The sequence below is a fragment of the Neomonachus schauinslandi genome, chromosome 5, assembly GCF_002201575.2.
Source record: "Neomonachus schauinslandi chromosome 5, ASM220157v2, whole genome shotgun sequence".
NCBI lineage: Eukaryota > Metazoa > Chordata > Mammalia > Carnivora > Phocidae > Neomonachus > Neomonachus schauinslandi.
This window is the reverse complement of record NC_058407.1, coordinates 51,541,459-51,565,468: the sequence shown is the minus strand read 5'-3', so window position 1 is coordinate 51,565,468 and position 24,010 is coordinate 51,541,459. Positions and strand designations below refer to the sequence as shown.

Below are 24,010 nucleotides of genomic sequence, written 5' to 3'. Positions count from 1 at the left end.
TCACAAAAGGAGATCAGAACATGTCTGAAGTTTGGCTTAACCCCCAAAGCTTCACTCATATTGGACTAGATGAGCCTCTGGGAGAAGCCAGTGAAACTGCTATATATGGCTTTCATGTCTTTGTTTCCTAATTCCTACTGCTAAGGCATGGGTCTTTGCTGATCTTTTTTTTTTTTTTAAAGATTTTATTTATTTATTTGAGACAGAGAGAATGAGAGACAGAGAGCGTGAGAGGGAGGAGGGTCAGAGGGAGAAGCAGACTCCCCGCCGAGCAGGGAGCCCGATGCGGGACTTGATCCCAGGACTCCAGGATCATGACCTGAGCCGAAGGCAGTCGCTTAATCAACTGAGCCACCCAGGTGCCCGGGTCTTTGCTGATCTTAAAACTCCATGCCAGGGGGCACCGGGGTGGCTCAGTCATTAAGCGTCTGCCTTCGGCCCAGGTCATGATCCCAGCGTCCTGGGATCAAGCCCCACATAGGGCTCCCTGCTCAGCAGGAAGCCTGCCTCTCCCTCTCCCACTCCCCCTGCTTGTTTCCCTCTCTCAATGTGTCTCTGTCAAATAAACAAAATCTTTAAAAAAAAAAAAAAAAAAAGAAGAGTGAAAAGTGATAGCAGGATACTGAACTCAAGAGCCTATATTGTACATTCTACCATATTCATTTTGCAAGAGGAGATGGAGTTTCAGCAAAACGGCATGCATTACATTAACGATACTAATTCATATTTAATTTTATAAACTTTTCCATCATAAATCTTTGTTGATTTAATAAGAGCATAAGGAGTTTTCTTACACCTATATTTATGTTAGTACATATTAAAGAAGCATGACAACAAGAGATAATTTAATTTTGAAGGTCCACAGGAATTTTAAAAGTTTAAGAGTCAATTCTGCTTAGAGGAAAGTTTTGCTTTTCTTTCTTTGTCTTCCTAACCCAACTACACCCTCTGGTGGTTGTAGTTGCTCATAGAAGTAAAATACTCCCTTTATAAAATGTGTCCTTTTCACATTGGTTTGTAGGTCAGCCGTGCAGTAGACGGAATAATTTCCCTGTAGAAACAATGTTATAAACAATGGCAGTTATTGCAGGATAGCCCACAAAGACCCACCGTCGCTCTGTGTCACTTGATCTACAAGCTCGTCCCTCCTCCACCGCCTTCCTTGCTGGCCAAACAGATCACCATATCCACAGTCACTGCCAACACTGCTACAACTCTGTCCCCATCACTTTCAGGAGTAGAAAGAGGACAGAAGTGAGTTAGTGTTTGGTCAATTCCAATATCTTTACTTATAGGCATAACTTCTGCCCTGAAACCCCACACCTCTCCTGGGGCCTCCAGAGGAGAGGGCCACCTAGAAGGACACTTAGAGGTCCTCTTTGCCTCTTTTGAGAATCTTGGGGCACATAATCTTGCTTCCTTTTCTTTTGCCTTTTTGCCTTTGGCTTCTTTTATCCAGAGCCCCTCTTACTTCTTCAGGGTCAGAGTCACCTTCCAAGTAGACAGCAAGAGGAAAGGAAAAGCAGACTGGAACAAAATGGAAAGAAAAGAAAATCCTTTGACTCAAGGTTTCCCCAAACCCAGAAGCCAATCTGAGAGCTAACCAATAAACTTTCAAACACCTTGTCCCTCCGTGCTTGAAAACCTTCCCTCACCAGGCCCTTCTAAGCGCCGGCTCGACGAGGAAGGGCCGAGGTGAGACACGATCTCAGCACACCTGGTGCACATCATACCATCAGCACTCACGTGCGATTCCGAGGGCCCCTCCCCGGTAAGGGACAGTGCCGGTGTGGACCCTGCTGTGTCTGGACAGATAGAAATCCTGTTTTAAAGGGACTAGAAGAACTCTTTGGTATATTACTGAATCCATTTATAGTGAAAAAGGGAAAATTTATACGATTTTAACAACGTAGGAAAAAAGAGCAAGAACATACAGACAAGTGAAATGCTTCAGCTAGAGTACCTGACTGGCGAATGACTGAATTTGGAATTACCCTAACATTGACGTTTAAAATAAATGGAAATGGGGGTGCCTGGGTGGCTCAGTTGGTTAAGCGACTGCCTTCGGCTCAGGTCATGATCCCGGAGTCCTGGGATCGAGTCCCACATCGGGCTCCCAGCTCGGCGGGGAGCTGCTTCTCCCTCTGACCCTATCCCCTCTCATGCTGTTTCTCTCTCTCTCTCTCAAATAAATAAATAAATAAAATCTTTAAAAAAAAATAAAATAAATGGAAATGTTCTTGATTGTTTTGTTTATCTATTGCTATTTAATAAACCACTCCAGGGACAGTGGGAGAGGCCTCGGAGCTGGCCAGGAAACAAACTGCTGCCAAGGGTTTTTGATACACACCAGCAGCATCCCACTGTGATACGAATTTTTTTTTTCCTTGTAGGTAAGGAAAGGAAGAGAAAACAGGAAACATTGGAAAGATAAATGGGGTCTTTCCCGTGAAGGTGAACTTCATTATTTTTCTGTTGAATTTAGTGATTAGATTAATTAGATTAATTTAGTGATTAATAACAACTGAAGATTGGTGAGAATGGGTAGGGTTCCTATTACTACCTAAATATTTGTATTTAAATTTTTCTCTGCACCATGTATCCTATTTGAAAATAATGTTTCTGTAGAGGACAACAACAACAATAAAATACTTTGGGTGTGAAAAAATAAATTAAAAAAAAAATAAACCAATCTAAAACTTAGAGGCTTAAAACAACCCTTTATTTAAAAACAAAACAAAACAAAAAAAGTTGAGTTCATAGAAACAGAATAGAAAGTGATGGCCTGGGGCTAGGGCGCAGGGGAAATAGGGAAAGGTTGCTACCTCTCCCAACTTTCAAGGGTACAGACTTTTAGTTATAAGATGAAGGTTTGAGAATCTCATGTATAACATGGTGATTCTGGTTGATAATACCATGTTATATAATTGAAACTTGCTAGGAAAGTAGAACTTAAATGTTCTCACCAAGAAAACCCAACAGGAGAATACGTAGGTAATGGATGTTTAGGCAGATGAAATCATCACATGGTACACTTGTAAATAGCTTACAGTTTTGTCAGTTGCATTTGGAGAATGAAAAGAAAGGAGAAAACCCAGAGGTTTGTCAAGTTTCTCTTTTGAACAGTGGGATGAATGAAGTGCCATTCACTGAGAAGATTGGGGGAAGAACAGATTTTTATTTTGGGGAGATGCAAGGAAGAAAATATAAAATTCCATTTGAACATGTTTAAATATGTTATGCCCACTCAATAATTTGTAATTAAACTAGATAGTATAAGGTTTACTCAAACTATGCAAGAATAAGCCAGGTTATAACAAAATGCCACACCATCTGGGAAATTAGAATAGACGATTAGTATTTAAAGTATGAGTTCATCAAGCAAGTTAATGTGTCTGTTAGGATAATAGCTATAATTTATTGAGGGGTTTTTATTTGTTTGAACCATATGAAATTGTGGATATTGACAATGCCATACGGTTTGTCCCAGTATGTAGTAGCCATAGAATTACATTTTATATATAAATGAATGACTATTCACAAAAACCCTTAAGGTAGACTTTTTCTTATAAGTGGAAGTTGTGGAAGAGGTTAAATAACCTGCTAAAAGTCTGATGAGGAATTAGGCAGGAAGGAATCAAAACAAGGTCTTTCTGTCATCGAATCTGGACTCTAAGCCACAAAGTTACACTACTGAGATTTCTAGCCAAGAAACCGAGAAAATGAGAAAAGCTTCAGACCCCAAATACACAGATAGGCAGATACAGGAGTGCTTGGTCTGACTGGATGGAGAATTTCTGACTGTCTCCCTCCTACAGAGACCCAAGTTCAGTCAGACCTTACAAGCCGGAATTGCATTTTAGAAGTAAACACAATGAACAAAAAGAAATCAGATAGCACTATTAAAAGTTGCTCAAAAATTTCCATCAAGAGGGCCTGGGTGGCTTAGTCAGCTGAGCGTCCACCTCTTGATTTCAGCTCAGGTCATTATCTCAGGGTTGTGATTTTGGCTCCAGTGATTATTTCAGGGTTCTGAGATAGAGCCCTGAGTTGGGCTCTGCGCTCAGCAGGGAGTCTGCTTGAGATTCTGTCTCCTTCTGCCCCTCCCCCTTTTCGTGCTGTTTAAGTCAAAGGCTAAAAAAAGTTTACATGATTAAAACGCTTTCTGTCTACCCTTGGAAGAATATTTCCCACACAGCTCTGGCATTGATAATATCAGTTAGGTCCAATAGTCCTACACGGCGGTAAGCAATAGAAATGGTCACTTGGCAATTAAGTCACACTCCTGCTAACAGAAAATTGAATTTTTAAATTTAATAACCAAATGAATCTGTTCTTCAATGCTATATTGATCAGGGGCTCTCTGAGTATAGTAGCTGGTCTCCCAATTGGTCCAAAAAAAATAAAGCCAGTACATTTATTAATTAATTTATTTATTTAATTTTAAAGGCCAGTACTTATTAATCTATAAGTTCTTAGCCAGCTTTGATATTATTTTAATAGTAATAATAATGGTAATAATAATAATAAATACCATGTACTGGATCCTTACTACATGCCACGTACCATGATACGTGTATTAACACCATCTTTGCATAAAAGCTCCTAACAACCTCATGGGATAGGTTGTACTATCTTAGTTTTGACTGAAGCATAGAGATACTAAGTAATTTCCCAAAGTCCAAAACTAGTGCAGAACTGAGATTTAAACTCAGCCATTTAGGGGCACTCAGTCGGTTAGGTGGCTGCCTTTGGCTCAGGTCATGATCTCAGGGTCATGGGATCGAGTCCTGGTTCGGGCTCCCTGCTCAGTGGGGAGTTTCTTTCTCCCTCTCCCTCTGCCCCTCCCCCTACTTGTGCGCCTGCTCTCTCTCTCTAATAAATAAATAAAATCTTAAACTCAACCATTTAAACTCGATTTAAACTCATTTAAACTCAAAACCCATGCTCTTACCCCCTATTTTGGATATGTGTGTACACATACATGCACATATATGTGTATATATAAAATGGTAGAGCTGATTACCATGAGTTTACTTTTAGTGTGGGTGGTAAATGGCAATGCATATATATTATAAAAGTGGTCAAAGAGTCCAGAATCTTCAGCCCAGCCTGAAAACTAGCTATGTGTGCTTGCTTTTTTGATGATCCTTTGTATTTGTAAAAAGTTATATATGTGATTTTCATATTCAAAATTTTTCTACAATTAGATTTCCTAAAAGTAATTACTTTGTAGTGGAAGTCAATATTTAGTCAATCAAATGTGTTCTGATCACTAAGAAAGATGGATTATTTAGTGATTTTCTTGGCTTTGGCAACAATGCAAAAAACAGTAGGAAAGAACTGTAGCAGGCTAACCCTTTAAAGTGTTGATTTGGGGGCTCCCCTCCCACACTGTGCAAACAAATAGACAAATGCTGTAAGAAAATCAAGATGACAAATATTCAACCATTGGCTTTCAAGAATGCCACTCATGTAGCCCTACATGGAAAGATGCAGATGCCTTTTTTTTTTTTAAAGATTTTATTTATTTATTTGAGAGAGAGAATGAGAGACAGAGAGCACGAGAGGGAGGAGGGTCAGAGGGAGAAGCAGACTCCCCGCCGAGCAGGGAGCCCGACGCGGGACTCGATCCCGGGACTCCAGGATCATGACCTGAGCCGAAGGCAGTCGCTTAACCCAACTGAGCCACCCAGGCGCCCCGATGCAGATGCCTTCTGACAGAGCTTTTGCTCCCACAGCTTTGATAACGTATGCTCTCAGAGAAAAGAGAACAGTGGGAGAGGAGAGGCATCAAGCACCTCAGGCACGTGGGAGGGAAGCCCAAGCCCTGTCTGTAGCCAGTGCTGCTTCTGGCCCAGAGCCAGGGCACTGTTTAGAAGCTGAGGTAGAGCTGAGTTGATCCTCTTCTGTCATTCGGTGGGTTCCACCATTCACCAGTGGTCAGCCCACTGTCCTTCATTAGTACAGTCTGAAGTCTTGTTGCCTTTGTCCCAAGGATCTTTCATATGCTTCTGATTGACCATCTCCTGGGAGCAGCCCCTCATATAACAGCCCAGAACTCTCATAAACACCATTCTACTCCCCCCATCACTGCCCCCAGAGTGGAAACTAGAGGACTTGTAGTCCTTGATGGGTGATAGTGGAGGGGGCTTGGATGCTTTGTGGGGTGATGTTGGTGACAGCTGAAAGGGAAGTGTTTGGTCCAAAGAAAGGATTATTTGGAATCCGTGTGAAATCATCCACTGAGCAGAGGAATGCACTACCCCATCACAGAGCATTAAGAAGTGGGAATGTTAGAGCTGGACAAGAGCTTGCAGAACATCTCGTCCCACCCCTCCACATAGCAGAAGAGACTATTTGTTGGAGGTCAAATAGCTGGTTAATGGCTCAGCCGCAAGCAGTAATCAAACGTCATGAGTGAGTTTAATCCTCTCTCCAGTGCACAGCATGGGCACATCCGTTTGGGGAGCTCTTTCTTTGGGGTTTTCTCTGATCCTCTTTCAAGGCATGGTAAGTCAAATAGAGGACCCACTTTCTAAGTTTTTAGAAGCCCAAATTCAGTATCTCACAGTGACACCAAAGTGAAGTTTTTGTTGGATTAGTTTATTGCCATAAGATACAGTGAAGACATTTTTTTCAATGGGTGGGAGAGTCATAACTGCTTATAGACTATTTCTCCTCCACAGAGACTCTATGAGACTGCTTGTACTAGCCCAGAGGTGCCTGAAACTGAGCACCAGAATGCATTTAATTGTGTTGAAGAAAGTCCAAGCTTCCTTCCCCACGATAAATGAGGACCTGACCTTCCTTATAGCTATGCCTGTGTTCTTCTGTTCATTCTGTCATGAATACTTATTTCACTAGAATTTTTACAGGTGGAGAAGGAGGGTGTCTACCTATTACTCGGCATTTCTCTAATGATCACTTTGTAAACCACAGTTTATCTTTGGACATTTCAGTGGCTTCGTACCACTCACCATTATTACACTAACAAAACTCATCAGGTTGCACTTTCTACATTTGCTCTCCATGGGCTTCTGTAACCTTTGTAGTTTTTTTATCTTTAGAAACTTTTTTAGAGAAACGCTTGTTTTTAGCACCACTTTACATATGTCAGTGTATTTAAACCGTTTCTTTTTTGTGGCAGATAAAAAACTCTAAGGACCTCTCTTACAGGTATTGTTGGAACATTCAAATAAAATCTGTTTATGAGACACAGGGATAGCCAGATATTAAACAAATCAAACAAGTTTTCTCATAAATATTAGGTTGACTCCTGGTTAACATTTTAGACTCTTGTTAATATTTCACACATTGTTTCTGTTCAACTAACTTGAGAACTTCATGAAAAAGTTGAATGGTAGGTTGGGTAAGAGGGTACCGCAATGGGAGCCTTTTTTCCAAGGCTGGCATGTGAATAAAGTACCTGCAAATCATAAAAAGAAACAAAATAGCTTTAAAAATAAGAATTTCACATTGGTCACGTCAGTACGTATACACTCACTGGCGTAGGGCTGTTGGATATGGGGGTCTAAGCCATAAGATTCGGCCAGCATTTTCAGTTGTCTGATCTCCCCTATTGGGTGACCTAGAAGATCTCTGATATGTGTGCCTTTCAGCTCATTGAGACACTTTACTACAGGAAAGGAAGTGAATTTCATTAATAATGTATCCATTATGAAGGCATTAGTAGGGAAGTCAGGACTGTCCTCACCGCAGTGTGGGCTGAGGCTCCTGCTTCTTGTTTCCTTGGGCAATATGCAGGAAATTGAAATAAAAGGGTCGGGGCGCCTGGGTGGCTCAGTCGTTAAGCATCTGCCTTCGGCTCAGGTCATGATCCCAGGGTCCTGGGATCGAGCCCCACATAGGGCTCCCTGCTCAGCAGGAAGCCTGCTTCTCCCTCTCCCACTCCCCCTGCTTGTGTTCCCTCTCTCGCTGTGTCTCTCTCTGTCAAATAAATAAATAAAATCTTAAAAGAAAAAAATTGGATTGTGTGATACATGCCACAACGTGGATGCACCTTGAAGAAGTGATGCTAAGTGAAAGAAGCCAGACACAGTAGGCCATATATCGTATGATTCCATTTATGTGAAATGTCCAGAACAGACAAATCCACAAAGAGAGAAAGTGGATTAGTGGTTGCCAAGGGCTGGGGGGGGAGGGGAGCATGGCATGTGACTGCTTAATGGGTACCAGCTTTCTTTAGGGGTGATGAAAATGTTCTATTAGACAGTGGTGATGGTTGCACAACATTGTGAAATGTATTAAAAGCACACTTTAAAATAGTGAATTTCAATGTATATGCATTTTACCTTAAAAAAAAAAAAAACACGAGGAAAAAAAATTAGGTTGTGTGGACCAATTCCCAGCAGGCCAAACAAAACCCTTTTGTAGGAGCCAGAGTGGAACCTATGATGTAAAACCACATGGAGGGAAAACAGGGTCCACAAATTGGGCTGAAATGTTTTAAAAAGCCCATCTAGGGCCATAATGTATGCCTGCACATCCTTTTATGTCTGCACCCAAACTGGGAGCAAAGCTGTGCCTGCTGTACCCTTTTCATCTTAAGTCAGACGCAGGCTGGGTTTTTTCCTTGATAGGTGCTAATGCAGAGCTGAGCAGCTGCCAGCCTATAAATAGAAGGAGGAACCCCTGAGGTGCAGAACAAGCTGGCTGATGAACCCGTGCTTGTTACTGCTCTTCCTCACTGTTTTGTTCCTGAGGAAGAGAGGGGTAAAGGAAACAAACAAAAAGTAATAACCACACTCCTTGTTTCTCCTTTATCAATTGTTTTCTCCCCCCTGCAATGCTTCAGTTAAATTCACAGTCCCTAATTCATCATCCCCTTCAGTAGGGCTTGTTACTCTTGATTCCTCACAGCATGTTAAAATCATTACCACTTCTGTGAGGTGCTGGCTGCAACAAAGACAATGAGTGAGAAACAGTCTTCAAAGAGAGTTTGAGGTTTCATTAGTCTTTTCTAGCCTGGGAATACACAGTGGTTCTTAGAGCTCCCCCAAACCCTACCTTACCACAGATCAAAGTGTGAGATACTATTAAAAACAAAACCAGGGGCGCCTGGGTGGCTCAGTCGTTAAGCGTCTGCCTTCGGCTCAGGTCATGGTCCCAGGGTCCTGGGATCGAGCCCCGCATCAGACTCCCTGCTCCGCGGGAAGCCTGCTTCTCCCTCTCCCACTCCCCCTGCTTGTGTTCCCTCTCTCGCTCTGTCTCTCCCTGTCAAATAAATAAATAAAATCTTAAAGAAAAAATAAAAAAATAAAAATAAAACCAGAATTGCCCATCTTCATTTCATCTTCTACATATTGGGCCATGTTGCAGTTCTGCCTGAAAATCAGAAATGAGGGGATTTTACTGCAGATTAGATTCAGACTTTGCTTACCTGAATTCTTCTCTGTAGTCGTTCCTAATATACTCAGCTAAAGTCTTGCTGTACCGCAGGCAGCTCTTGAGGATGTAAAATTGCTGATACAACAGAACTGCTTGGCTGGGACTTAGCAACTGAAATGAAGCTGAAAGCCCCTTTACCATTTGTTTCACAATACTGGCCACGAAAGTGATCTAAACAGGAAAAAAGCAGTTGCATGTAGGCCGCATGCCACGCATACGGCACCTGTTTCAGCTGGGGCCTCACCTCTGAAGCTAGGCTGATGTCCTCACCACCCCTATACCAATACTCTTGCACTGTTTCTCACTGAAATGGTTCTCAGAGAGCACCAGACCATAGAGCGACTGGGTTTACCATTCGCCCCCCTCTAAGCAGAATCAGAATGAGTACTGTCAAGGAAATTCGGTTCCAATGTAAAAGGAGAACATTGGCTAGAAGGGGAGCTTGGAAAGGTCCATGGCCTCCTCCAGGACGGAAGATGGTTTCTCTTCTCTTCTACTGTGAAGGACAAATGGCCCCCACATATAAACTTCCTGGGACTTTCAAAGAGGGTTCCTCCAAGGCGCTGGTTCTCAAAATTTAGTGTGCACAAAAATCACCTAGGCAGCTCAATACACATGCGTTATCCTGACCCCCCCCCCCTTGAGATATTTACCATAAACAATTCTGATGGTTTTGTTCCTCAGACAACACCTTAAGAAACACTAAGTGAGAAAGCAAAGAAAACCAGGCTTGACACAAGCAAGTGATGTTGATGTCCCCCTTTTAGCTGGGGTTTTCATCAAGGGTATGTCTGCTATCATTTCTGAGGGGGAAATTAAAATGGAAATAGTAGCAATAATGTGAAGTTATTGAGTTGCTGCTTCTCACACACACAAAAAAGTCATTTACAACAGAACCAAGGGGCATCAGGCTGGTTCCGTTGGTAGAGCATGCGACTCTTGATCTTGAGGTCGTGAGTTCAAGCCCCTACACTTAGTGTAAAAAAACAGAACCAAATAACAAAAACCAAGAACAATGGATTCCACAAGTTTTTGTTTGTTTGTTTATTTGTTTGTTTTTGAGGGGGGCACATTTTCAAACAACTATGCATAAGTGTAGGCTACTATAAAAACAGAAAGGAACTCTAGTGTCCTTTCAAGCTCTAACCAGGTCCCTTTGCATGCCCATTAAATTAGTATCAATAGGGGCATCTGGGTGGCTCAGTCGGTTAAGCGTCTGCCTTTGGCTCAGGTCATAATCCCAGGGTCCTGGGATCGAGCCCCACATCGGGCTCCCTGCTCAGCAGGAAGCCTGCTTCTCCCTCTCCCTCTGCCTGCCACTCTGTCTACCTGTGCTCTCTCTCTATCTCTCTGTCAAATAAATAAATAATCTTAAAAAAAAATTAGTATCAATAAATGTGTTGCCTTTTCTATTGATGTTGGTACTGGCCCTTCTTAAGTAGGATGGGTGGTTTGGAATGGGTTCACCCCAATTCAGATCTGTTTACACATATTGACTAAATACGGTGTCAGGCAAACACAGATTGAGGTTGGAGTCTGGAGCAGTAGAACAAAGCAATGACCATTTGGGGATTAAATTTTTAACTTCTTTTGCATCTTGCTCTAACCAAGCAAGAGAATCAGAGCTGACTGACATGCAGGTAGATTCAATGATCACAACAGTTTTCTTGCTTGCACATTTCGCTCAAATGGCCTGTTTCTACCCATACTCTTTAGAACGGAGTTAATATTGAAGCTTTCAACAGTGCTAGTGGTCCTTTTGCCACCTTTCATCCTCATACTTTATGGTCACAGACTGGCTTCATACTCAGTTCCTTTGGTGAACCAACCCTAGAGGTTGATAAAGGAACTTCCCTGTGGCTTGGAGTCTTTAGTACCCCCAGACTTCACACATCAGTTGAGATGTGTGATGACAGGTTCTGCAACCACTGCACAGAAAAAGTGAGGGTCTTGCATCTTGCACATAAGGGCTTCTCTTGCCATGAATGACTAGAACTTTATGATACTCCTTGAAGGGAGCCAGTGACTAGTTAGCGTCTGTGTGCTGCTCAAGGAGCCAAGTCCATGGGCTCAGTCTCTGTATAAGGCAGCTGGCTGTAATACTGACAAGTGTGTACCCTCTGGCCCTAACCAGATTTTTGTAAACATATGTTACAGGGATCTGGCAAGAAAATCCACATTCCCAAGGACATACTCAGCATAACTATAGAAAATAGCCCAAAGTAGGGAACCACTGATGGCCAGCAGAGGCATGTTTGTATATGAAAAGAGAACATATTATGTCATATCAAATCCTCCATTAGCAATGAAAATTTAGTTTGGTTTACTACTTTTTGAAGAGATCTCCAATTAAATGTATGTTGATTGAATATATGAATATATGAATGAATAAAGGAAAATTAAGTTTGGGGAAATGAGAAGAGATTAAGGGATGAAACTTTTATAGAATTAATTCAGCAGATATTTTATTGAATACCCGTTATGTGCCTACCACAACAGACATAGCTCCCACCCTCATGGCACTTGGAGTCTGTTGGGGGAGAATGACATTGTGTCAGTCTTGACAGACTAGGTTGTACTGTGGTAACAAATTTCATAAAATATTATGGTAACAAATTTCACAACAAAGGTTTACCACTTGCTTACACTGGATGTCCCTTATGGGTTGGTGGGGTGGGGGGAGGGGGTTCTATTCATTGTAGTCACTGAGGACTCTATGGAATGCTGCCAGTCACCATGCCAGAAGGAAAAGATAATGCAGAGAAGCATGCACTTGCTCTTAAACCTTCTGGCAAGAAGTGACACAGCTACTGATGCTCACATTCCATTGGCGAAAGCAAGAACAGAGACCTACCTAATTACAAGTGGAGAGGGAAGTACAATCCTACCATGTGCCTGGAAGGAGAGAGAGCCAGAATGTATGTGGGCACTAAGGGCTACCACAGGGAAGAACCAAATAGTAACACCAACAAATGCCAACTGCAACAGTAACAAGTCCTATGAAGGGAAGGAAGAAGACACCAAGCTATGACTATGTGTGCCAATAATGGGGGATCTGATCTAGTCAGAGGTGAGAAAATCATCCCTCCACCCTGTCCCAGGAAGGGGCACTGAGGCCTGAAGGATTAGTAAGAGTTAACATGGAACAAGGAAGGAAAAGCATTTCAGACAGGCAGAAGGACCAGTGAAGGTCCTGTGATAGAGTTGGGGGTGTTGGAGGTTGGCAGTGATTAAGAGGCCCACGTAGGGAGTGTGAGGGACTAGATGAGCCTTGTAGGCTATCTCTTTTTTATGAGAGATTTAAAGCAAGGCATGACATAATCAGATTTTTTTTTTAATAGATCCCTTTGACTAGTTGGTGGGAAGATAGGGACAGACCATGTAGATGTGATTGTAATGTCAAGGACAGAGACAGTGGTACTATGGACTAGGATGGCAGTAGCCAGGACAGAGTACCCCAGTGAGCCCAAGTGTTAATTCATACTCGCCAACTCATACTCATTGTTTAAGATAAATGTTCAGGGAGGGGCGTCTGGGTGTCTCAGTCGTTAGGCGTCTGCCTTCGGCTCAGGTCATGATCCCAGAGTCCTGGGGTCGAGCCCCGCATCGGGCTCCCTGCTTCTCCCTCTCCCACTTCCCCTGCTTGTGTTCCCTCTCTTGCTGTGTCTCTCTCTGTCAAATAAATAAATAAAATCTTTAAAAAAAAAAAAAGATAAATGTTCAGGGGGCACCTGAGTGGCTCAGTTGGTTAAGGAGCCTGCTCTTGATTTCAGCTTAGGTCATGATCTCAGGATCCTGGGATCCAGCCCTGCATTGTCAGGCTCCCCGCTCAGTGGGAAGTCTGCTTAAGGAATCTCTTCCTCTCCTCTGCCCCTCCCTCCTGCTCACTCTTGCTCGCTTGCTCTCTCAAATAAATAAATAAATCTTTTTTAAAAAAGACATGTTAATATTTTCACTTACTTATACAGCCGGTATTTTAATATATTCTGTTTCCTATAGAATATATTTTAGGGTTTTTCCTGAAATGAAGATCACATTTAAGAGATCATTTCAGGGGGCGCCTGGGTGGCTCAGTTGGTTAAGCATCTGACTTTTGATTTTGGCTCAGGTCATGATCTCAGGGACATGAGACAGCCCTGCATCGGGCTCTGTGCTGAGTGTAGAGCCTGCCTAAGAGTCTCTCTCCCTCTCTCTCTGCCCCTCCCTGCTCATGCTCTCTCTCAAAAAAAAAAAAAAAATTTTTTTTTTTTTAAAGAATATCATTTCAGTACCTTAAGCACTCAGGCCCCAAATATAAAAATGCTTTATTTTAATTAAATAATAAAATCATCAGATTTACATTTTGCTTCTGTTTTATAAATGACTACTTATAGAGAAAATCTGTATTTTATTAATTAAGCACAAGAGCACCTGTTTAATTAGCTGTGAGTGGTGGTCTTGTTTTTGCTTCTTGGTACTTACTATGGGAGGACGACTTTGTAGGAAGGACATCATCCAGCTAATAGCAAACTTTGTTGATCCCAATCCAAGATTTCCCTGAAAGACGCAAGGAAATAAACAAGTTATGTTCATGAAGTCCAACTTATACATGAAAAGAAATTCATTCTCTAATACATTTTATCTTTTTTTCTCTCCATCTTCTTTTTTAAAAAATTTTTTTATTGTTATGTTAATCCCCATACATTACATCATTAGTTTTAGATGTAGTGTTCCATGATTCATTGTTTGTGCATAACACCCAGTGCTCCATGCAGAACGTGTCCTCTTTAATACCCATCACCAGGCTAACCCATCCTCCCACCCCCCTCCCCTCGAGAACCCTCAGTTTGTTTTTCAGAGTCCATCATCTCTCATGGTTCGTCTACCCCTCCGATTTCCCCCCTTCATTCTTCCCCTCCTGCTATCTTCTTCTTTTTTTTTCCCTTAACATATATTGCATTATTTGTTTCAGAGGTACAGATCTGAGATTCAACAGTCTTGCACAATTCACAGCGCTTACCAGAGCACATACCCTCCCCAGTGTCTATCACCCAGTCACTGCATCCCTCCCACCCCACCCTCTAATACATTTTATCTTGATTAATGAACTCTCTATAATCAGTATTTAGAAAAAAAATTAAAAATAAAATCAGTATTTAGGAAAATAAACTAGATGAGTACTTAAGAGCAAAAGTAGTATCATTTAAGTCAGCTGATTTTGGAGACCATCTCTAATACAAATATACTAAAGGTATATTATTCATATGATATATAATCACAGGTATGTAATAGTCATATGATATATATAACAATCATACAATATAATATGTATGATAAAAATATATATTGTACCTGCTGAAAGACAAGAAGTATCTCGTATAAAAGTGCCGTAGCTGTATCTGTATATTCCACAATAAGCTTCTGTAACTAGAATTTTAAATAATAAGACAATATAATTGGCAGAGCCAAAAAAAATGGTAATTTCTTCTGGTTCCCATTAGGTACTTATAAAAGAATTTTTGATTAACTGAAAATATAATGAGTGTGGTCAGTTTTCCTGTTCTGTTTGGTTCAGATATTCCCTCCCCCCAAAAAAAATGGCTCTCATAAAAAGACTACACATTGAATAATGTTTAAGAAGGTGGATCAGGGAAAGAAGATACAATGGCCCACAGAATGCTAACACACAAAAAACTGCACACTTGATTTGCAAAATCATTCAGATCAATAACCCTACATCCTTTCAAGACTATTGAAATATGTTCCTTAGAGTTAAGGTAGGAGATTCTCTGGGAAATTTAAGCTTATGCCCAGTCTGTAAAATGGGTAAATATAGGGCTTAGAGACTTTTCTTCTTTTTCTTGCAAGAACTCCAGTTAGTGAGGCTGTTTTCTAGCCTCAAGTAACTCTTCTAGCCCATACACCACTTGGTGCATGAGAGCTATGCCTGTGGGCATTGCTACAGGACAACACATCTTCCCGAACAGTATTTGTTGCAAGAAAGAGCTCTAGTTTGAAATCTCCCAGTCTGTTAGACCTTGGAACCAAAATGTATATGATCTGCTCAAGGCTGCACTAATAGCCCAGGTGCAAAAGATCACCAAGTCTAAAAGCAGGAAACTCAGACCTATCTATTCTGCCCACTACATATTTTTATATGGAAATACCATAGGCAATCAAGTCAGCGAATCCAAAACCAAATTCATTGTTTCCCTTTTGAACCTACTCTTCTTGCTGTAATTCTTATCTGACACCCAGGCCAGAATTTTTTTTCACATCAACCTGTTGATGCAATTTCCTAAAAATTTCTGGAATCTGTCCTCTTTACAACTACCATCACTTTTCTTTTCTTCATTAATTTACTCAACAAATATGCATCAGACACTGTACTAAGTGTTGGGGATACAATGGGGAGCAACAGAGACATGGACCGTGCCCTCATGGAAGATAGTGGGGGACAAACAACAGTCTAACAATCAAATAAATAAATGCCTCATTGCTAACTGAGATAAGAGCTCTGAAAGAAGAGTATAGAAAGTTAGGAGAGCTCTAAAATGAGGGCCTAAGTCTCCTTTCGGGGGGTGAGGATAGCTTCACTCTGGCCTCTGTCATTCCTCACTGGACAACTGCACTAGCTTCTTAGCCCTGCCTAAGTCTTGCTTCCATCCCACTCTTTAATCCCTAATCCACTAACTCCACTGTTGAAAATTGTATCATAGATACTCCACATAGTCTCTGATATTCATATATATGAATAGGGCTATAATATTCATACAGAGGAATATTATATTCATGTTATATTTAATTAATGTCTGTCTCTCTAACCAGACTATAAACCAGTGAGGGCAGAGGTTGTGTCTGTTTTGCTTCTTGTTGGGACCCCACTGCCTAGCACACTGTTTAGCTCATTATAGAGTTTCAATAAATATTTACTGAGTGACTGAATACATCTAAGAGTTTTCTAAAACATAACTCTAATTGTATGTTTAAGAACTATCAAATCATATCCCATCCTTTAAAAAGAATTGTGTTGTTCTGCTCAAAATAAACTAATATTAAGCTGATTTATTCTCTCAGATTATATGCTTTCTAGATAGTCTGATATTTCTAATGTTTTAGTAAAACCTTAGAAAAACAAGTAATTCTTGCTGAGTTTGCACTACTTGGATAGATAAGGAGATGGTAAACTAAGGCAAGAGAGTTAGCCCTAAAATCTTTTAAAGACTGCTCTTTTGGGTGCCTGGGTGGTTCAGTTGGTTAAGCGTCTGCCTTCTGCTCAGGTCATGATCCCAGGGTCCTGGGATTGAGTCCTGCCTCGGGCTCCCTGCTTCACCCTCTCCTCCCTCCCTCCCTCCCTCCTGCTTGTCCTCTTTCTCTCTCTCTCTCTTGCTCTCGCTCTCTCTCAAGTAAGTAAAATCTTAAAAAAAAAAAGTGCTTTTTTACTATTAGACCCCTACTGTGGAATTAGATATACATAAATATTTTGTATAGAGACAAACAGATTTATCGAATACATACTGAATACTAATTATTTTCCTTAGTATACATACTTTATTTTTCTTAGTATACATACTTTATTGTTTTCTTTTTTTTTTTTTTAAGATTTTATTTATTTGAGAGAGAGAGCACAAGCAGGGGGAATGGCAGGCAGAGGGAGAAGCAGGCTTCCCACTGAGCAGGGAGTCTGCTTCTCCCTCTGACCCTCCCCCCTCTCATGTGCTCTCTCTCATTCTCATTCTCTCAAATAAATAAATAAAATCTTTTAAAAAAATGTATAAAACAGATATATTAATATTGACAGAATAGCTATCTAAGTTTTGAGGTTAATGGCAAAATATTTACTCTTTGATTAAATTATATTTCTATATTCTACAATATCATGCTCCATATTAGAAGACAGAAAGCCAGGGCACCCCTACATATTATATTTAGTCTACCCCCAAAATCTCATCTCACCTCAGCATCGAAAGACATCTCAACTAAAGTTGAGTCAGCCAACTGGATATCAAACACAGGACACGATTTTGGAATCTGAGGTTCACTAATTAAAATTACCAAAAGATTAAATAATGTTCCCCTGAAAAAATAAATAAAAGGCAATTAATGAATAAAGTTTGAAAAGAAAAACAGTAAAGCCAAGTTTGTAGACACTGACTACAATTAAAAGTATAAAGCATTGCAGACCATTCTTGACTGAACTTTTGGATCCTTGGACATACAGACAATTAAGTAGTGGTAAAACATTTAAGTGAAAATATATAATTTCTTGGTCTTTTGACTCAAAGCAAGTTTTGTTTTTGTTTTTAAAGAGAGTGTGCACAAGTGCGAGAGCAGGGGTGGGAGGGGCAGAAGGAGAGGGAGAGAGAGAATCTTAAGTGGGCTCCACGCCCAGCACGCAGTCTGACCCGGGGCTCAATCTCACGACCCTGAGATCATGACCTGAGCTGAAAATCAAGAGTCCATCACTTAACAGACTGAGCCACCCAGGCACCCCTCAAAGCGAGTATAGTTCTAGAAGTTCACATAGCTTAGAAAACTTAGTAAGTCTGGACTTAAGGGAAATCTGGGTGATTTCAATTAAAGCAGTATTTTCCAAAGGGCTCTTTCTGCCCTCCCCCACAAAGGGCTTTTTTATGGACTATTAATTCCAGGCAGTATTATAGTCAAAATAGATTCTGTGGTCGAAAGAGGTATAGGAGATACTTGGTTAAACCGGTTCATTGGATATCTTTACTATTGGACTTCACAGAAGTTTTAATATACTCATATGCACTGTGTATCTCCAGGACAAAGAAACTGCTGTATGAAGCTTTTCTTAATGCTTCTTTAATCACAGGTTTTTTGACTCTAGGACTCTTTTTTAAATTTTTAAATTGAAATTTGGTTGCCATTAGTTTCAGGTGTATAAGATAGTGATTCAACAATTATATGCATTATCAAATGCTTACCACGATAAGTATAGTTACCATCTGTCACCAAATGAAGTTATTACCGTATGACTAACTATATTCCCTATGCCATACTTTTCATCCCCATGACTTACTTATTTTAAATTTGTACCTCTTAATCCCCTTTACCTATTTTACCCATTCCCCCCATTCTCCTCCCTTTGGCAACCACTTGTTTGTTCTCTGTATTTATGAGTCAGTTTCTCTTTTTGTTGTTATTTGTTTGTTTACTTTGTTTTTTAGATTCCACATATAAGTGAAATCATATGGTATTTGTCTTTGTCTGACTTATTTCACTTAGGATAATACCCTCTAGGTCCATCCATGTTGTCACAGATGGCAAGATTTCATTCTTTTTTATAGCAAAATAATATTCTTCTTATCCATTCATCTATCAGTAGACATTTAGGTTGCTTCCATATCTTGGCTATTGTAAATAATGCTGCAGTAAACATAGGGTTGCATACATCTTTTTGGATTAGTGTTTTCATTTTCTTTGGATGACTACCCAGAAATAGAATTACTGGATCATATGGTACTTATATTTTTAGTTTTTTGAGGTCCTCCATACTGTTTTCCAGAGTGGAAATGGCCAATCTTACTTTTAGAAGATCCTTCCAAAAATCAACAAAACATTTCATTTAGAAGCTTTTCCTGATATTAAGTTTGAAATGACATTCCATTTACTGATCTATTTAAAGTCCTTTATTTTCAGCAACAGCTTCTTTTCCAAGTATCATATATCCAGGGTTAAGGGAAGGGACTCTCAAATTCTGGGTCACTTCCTGTGATAATATATGAATTCAACCATAACAGTATTAAAATATGAATGGATTTATGGCACATTTCAAGAAGAATTCAATGAACTGAGTTGAGCTAATAAAATCTTTACTTATGAAAAAAATAAAGAGGAAAATGCTGAAATGATTAAATGCTTTTTTATTTGCTCAAATGGAATTTAATTTGAAGTCTACTCCTCCTGCTGACGCTATTTAAAATCAACTAGGTCAATAATAGAAGAAATTTTAATCTAAATGGTAGTCTCATCCCCAAAATAAAGACTTTATTATAGGATTGACATCACAGCCTTAAAAAATGGTGCCAACAATTTTGATACTTTCATTGTTTAGATTGTTATTATTTCCAATATGAGAATTTTGAATGCATTGCAATATATTTTATAAGATATATACAGACTTTGAAAGGTAAACTCATGGTCTTATAAGTCGGTCTGTGTTATTGTGTTAGGCAGAATTCTAATATGGCTTCCAAGATTTTTGCCCCCTGGTATATACACCTTAAATAATCCCTTCCCCTTAAGTATGGACAGGACCTGTGAATATATTAGGCTATTACTCTTGTGATTATGTTATGTTAGATGAGAAAGGTAAAGGGATTTTGCATACATAATTAAGATTCCTAATTTGTTGACTTTTGAGTTAATCAAAGGGAGATTATTCTGGGTGAGCCTGATTATCCATTTGAGCCCTTCAAAGAGTGCTTAGAGCTTCTCTGAGCTCAGAGATAGTCTCCTGCCAAAAAGCAAGCCATCATGAGTTTATAGCTATAAAGAAATTAATGCTGGCCACAAAAACCCAAATGAGCTTGGAAGATGACCCTAAGCCTCTGATGAGACTGCAGCCCCAGCCGACACATTGACTGCCATCTTGTGAAAACCAGAGCAAGATGATCCAACTGAGCTATGCCCAGATTTCCTGATCCACAGAAACTGTGGGATAAACACTTTATATTGTTTTAAGCCACTGAGTTTACAGTGATTTGTTACAGGGTAATAGAAGACTAATGCAGTTATATTAGACATTAGCTGCACTAGTTAAGGCTACAGGTAACATGACTTGACCCTATGCATGTCAAAATTGGCTGAAACATTAGTATTACAACCAGACTCTATTATAGCAATATAATATATACACTGAAATACATGAAAAGAATTAGTCATATCAGGAAAGAGGCTTGCTATAGTAGGGCTGATGTGGCCAAACCAAGTTAAGACAGAACAATTAAAAACAGAGCAGAGGTTAGTAAGAGTGATGGTTTTTCAACTCAGATTGAGAGAGGTAGGGATCAAAAGGTGGACAAAAAGAGTAACATGATTCAGCAATAATTCAATGTGGCAAGATAAAAATATAAGAAGTAATCTTGAATCTCTATCCTGGAGATTGGGGAAATGGTACTATCAACTGCATAAAGAAGTATACAGAGGGGGCTCCTGGCTGGCTCAGTCAGTAGAGCATGCAACTCTTGATCTCAGAGTTTTAAGTTCAAGCCCCACGTTGGGTATAGAGATTACTTTTAAAAAAATAAAATCTTTTAAAAAAAAAAGTATTCAGAGAAAATAAGAGAGTAATAGAGTGAGTCTTCCTTGTTTGCTGTAAAGCAGGGGTCAACAAACTATGGCCTACAGGCCAAATAGCCCAGAACCTGTTTTTATAAATAAAGCTTTATTGGAACAGAGCTGTGCTCATTCATTTATATATTGTCTTTGATTGTTTTTATGATACAGTGGCAAAGTTGAGTAGCTGCAACAGAGACTCTATGGCCTGAAAAGCCAAAAATGTTTACTCTATGGCCCTTTATAGAAATGTTTGGCCATCCTGGTATACAGCATAGTATGCCCATAGTCCCTGGCACAGAGCAGGTTGCTTAAGAAATGTTCATGAATATTATCATCAAAATTCATTTGTAAAGTTCTCTAATAACAGCCAGAACAAACATTACTAAAAGTTTTTATTCTTCTCCCTAGTTCACATGTTTTAGAGCCCATGGCCCTCATTTTCCTTCTACTTTCTAATACAGAAAATTTAAATAAACAGTTGAGGAGGGTGGGAAAAAATTAAGATTATAGAACGCTGGCTCAGGATGTAATTCATAGTCTATAAATCATATAAAAAGATCAAGCAGATAATATACAAAATATGCAAACACGTATTTTCTGTGGCAAAGAATGCTATTGTCCCCCTATTGTACACTCTTTTATTCTTCCTTTTAATAATAGGTGTCCATATCACCATCCAGAGTTTAGCTAGGTACAGAGCCATGCAACTACAGACACATCCAACTTCTCTTGCAGCTAGATACGGGCATATGCCTAAAGTCCCCATCAATAGAATGTGAGCAGAAAAGCCTAATATGCCTCTCTTACAGAGGAAATTTGCTTGCCTTCTACTTCTCTTCCTGCACCCCATAGGGTTTAATGAAGTCACGAAGGTCAGTCAGGGATAGCATAATAAACCATGGGGACAGAGATAGCATAATAAAAGATGTCAGAGCAACAAAAGGGAAGGAACTTAGGTCTCTGGTTGATCTTCTAGAGGAAAGCTTGACTATCTACTCTGGACTAGTATGTGAAAAAGATACAAATTTCTATCTTCTGTGGACCACATATTTTAGTGTATCTTTATTATAGCAGCTTACTCTATATGTTAATAAACCCCCCCACCGTCATCACTTCAAGGTCACACAATTATATATTAAATGAAGCTACTATTAACTCCTCCCTTTACAATATAATCTTTCTGTTATGTGGGTATAAGGGTACTCTGTAAAATTCTAGTAGAGAACCCCTGGCTTTTATTTTTATTTTATTTATTTATTTTTTATTTTTTTAAAGATTTTATCCATTTATTTGCGAGAGAGAATGAGAGACAGAGAGCACGAGAGGGAGGAGGGTCAGAGGGAGAAGGAGACTCCCGGCCGAGCAGGGAGTCCGATGCGGGACTCGATCCCGGGACTCCAGGATCATGACCTGAGCCGAAGGCAGTCGCTTAACCGACTGAGCCACCCAGGTGCCCGGCTTTTATTTTTTTTAAAAGATTTTATTTATTCATTCGAGACACAGAGATAGAGAGAGAAAGAGCATGAGCAGGGGGAGAGGCAGAGGGAGAGGGAGAAGCAGGCTCCCCGCTGAGCCAGGAGCCAGACGTGGGGCTCGATTCCAGGACCCTGGGATCATGACCTGAGCCAAAGGCAGACGCTTAACCATCTGAGCCACCCAGGCGCCCCAGAGAACCCCTGGCTTTTAAAGTATGTTGGGGCATTTGGGCTTTTTCAAGCCCCACCAGACAATGACAAAAGATAAAATTATGCTAAGAAAATCTTTGTACGCTTAATAATCCAGAGAGACAGAGAGAACTCACTATGTGCCAATTAATCTGTTCATCACAGAAGGAAGTGGAGAGACAAAGAATTTTAATATACTTATAAAGGGATTGAACAGAGAAGTAAGAGAGCTATGAGTTTTGGAAGACACTCAATGGAGTAATTAATGGGTTGTATCTACAAGGTGCCAGTGTCTTCTAAAAGACCTTACTTCTTAGCTGCCAATGTGTTCAGGCGCGATGACTCAGTTTCTGTTTCTCTGAACATCAGTCCCAGAGTCTGTATAATTTCAATGCATGCTCTAGAAAACAAAGAAAAAAGCACAGAAGTGGCATGATTGCATTACAAGTTCAGAATTTCACAAAATTAGTAATCCTTGATAGAATTGCTCTCAGATATCTATACAGAAAAACGTACGGGAAGGAAATTCTGTATGTTAATTGTCTGAGTCCCTACTCTGTGATTGCTGCATACTAAACACTCAACAATATTTGTTCAATGAATTAATTAATAGCTGAATGTCAGGATTAAAAGTCATTTTCATAGTGGTTTTTTGTCCTTAACATTTTTTTCTGATAATCACACACTATTTTAAAATTATTTTTAGGGGCGCCTGGGTGGCTCAGTTGGTTAAGCATCTGCCTTCAGCTCGGGCCATGATCCCAGGGTCCTGAATCGAGCCCCACATGGGGCTCCCTGCTCAGTGGGGAGTTTGCTTCTCCCTCTCCCTCTGCCACTCCACCTGCTTGTGTGTGCACGCACTCTCTCGCTGTGAAAATAAATAAATAAAATAAAATTATTTTTAATAATTTTAACTTTTTCAAGTAGGTAATATTTGGCTCAAAATTTCAAAGGTAAAAAAAGGAATACAGTGAAAGGTGTCTTTCCCCCAGACGCCCATTTTTTTTTTTCCTTTGGGACAACCAATATTACTAGTTTCTTATATAGCCTTTATTTTTTTAAAAGATTTTATTTATTTAAGGGAGAGAGAGAGCACACGAGTGGAGGGGGAGGGGTGACGGGCAGAGGGAGAGGGAGAAGCAGACTCCCCACTGATCAGGGAGCCCAAAGCCAGGCTGGATCCCAGGGCGCCGAGATCATGACCTGAGCCAAAGGCAGACACTTAACCGACTGAGCCACCCAGGCGCCCCTGTAGCCCTTCTTTAAAAAGTAGAATAGGGGCGCCTGGGTAGCTCAGTCGATTAAACTTACAACTCCAGGGGCAGGTCATGATCTCGGGGTTGCGAGATCTAGCCCTGTGTCAGACTCTGAGCTGGGTGTGGAACTTGGTTAAGATTTTCTCTCTCCCGGGGCCCCTGGGTGGCTCAGTCGTTAAGCGTCTGCCTTCAGCTCAGGTCATGATTCCAGGGTCCTGGGATCGAGCCCCACATCGGGCTCCCTGCTTCTCCCTCTCCCACTTCCCCTTCTTGTGTTCCCTCTCTCGCTGTGTCTCTCTCTGTCAAATAAATAAATAAAATCTTTAAAAAAAAAAAAAAGATTTTCTCTCTCCCTCCTCCTTTGCTCCTCTCCCCCAAAAAAGTAGAACAAAATGA

General features: G+C 40.4%; 2 protein-coding genes across 2 annotated transcripts in view; one reads left to right on the top strand and one right to left on the bottom strand.

The window, feature by feature from the left end:
* Positions 1-24,010, top strand: part of XPOT (exportin for tRNA) — a 177,562-nt gene that overhangs the window by 23,245 nt on the left and 130,307 nt on the right. The window contains exon 2 of the mRNA XM_044915375.1: positions 2,394-2,454. The gene's annotated coding sequence lies outside the window, so the exon portion shown is untranslated. The remainder of the gene's footprint in view (positions 1-2,393; positions 2,455-24,010) is intronic.
* Positions 7,303-24,010, bottom strand: part of C5H12orf56 (chromosome 5 C12orf56 homolog) — a 95,541-nt gene continuing 78,833 nt past the window's right edge. Inside the window, exons 8-13 of the mRNA XM_021678547.1 lie at positions 22,669-22,758; positions 17,347-17,467; positions 14,743-14,817; positions 13,873-13,947; positions 9,404-9,582; positions 7,303-7,429 (exon numbers count right to left, since the gene is read on the bottom strand). Of these exons, the coding sequence (XP_021534222.1) occupies positions 7,303-7,429; positions 9,404-9,582; positions 13,873-13,947; positions 14,743-14,817; positions 17,347-17,467; positions 22,669-22,758 (667 nt within the window). The remainder of the gene's footprint in view (positions 7,430-9,403; positions 9,583-13,872; positions 13,948-14,742; positions 14,818-17,346; positions 17,468-22,668; positions 22,759-24,010) is intronic.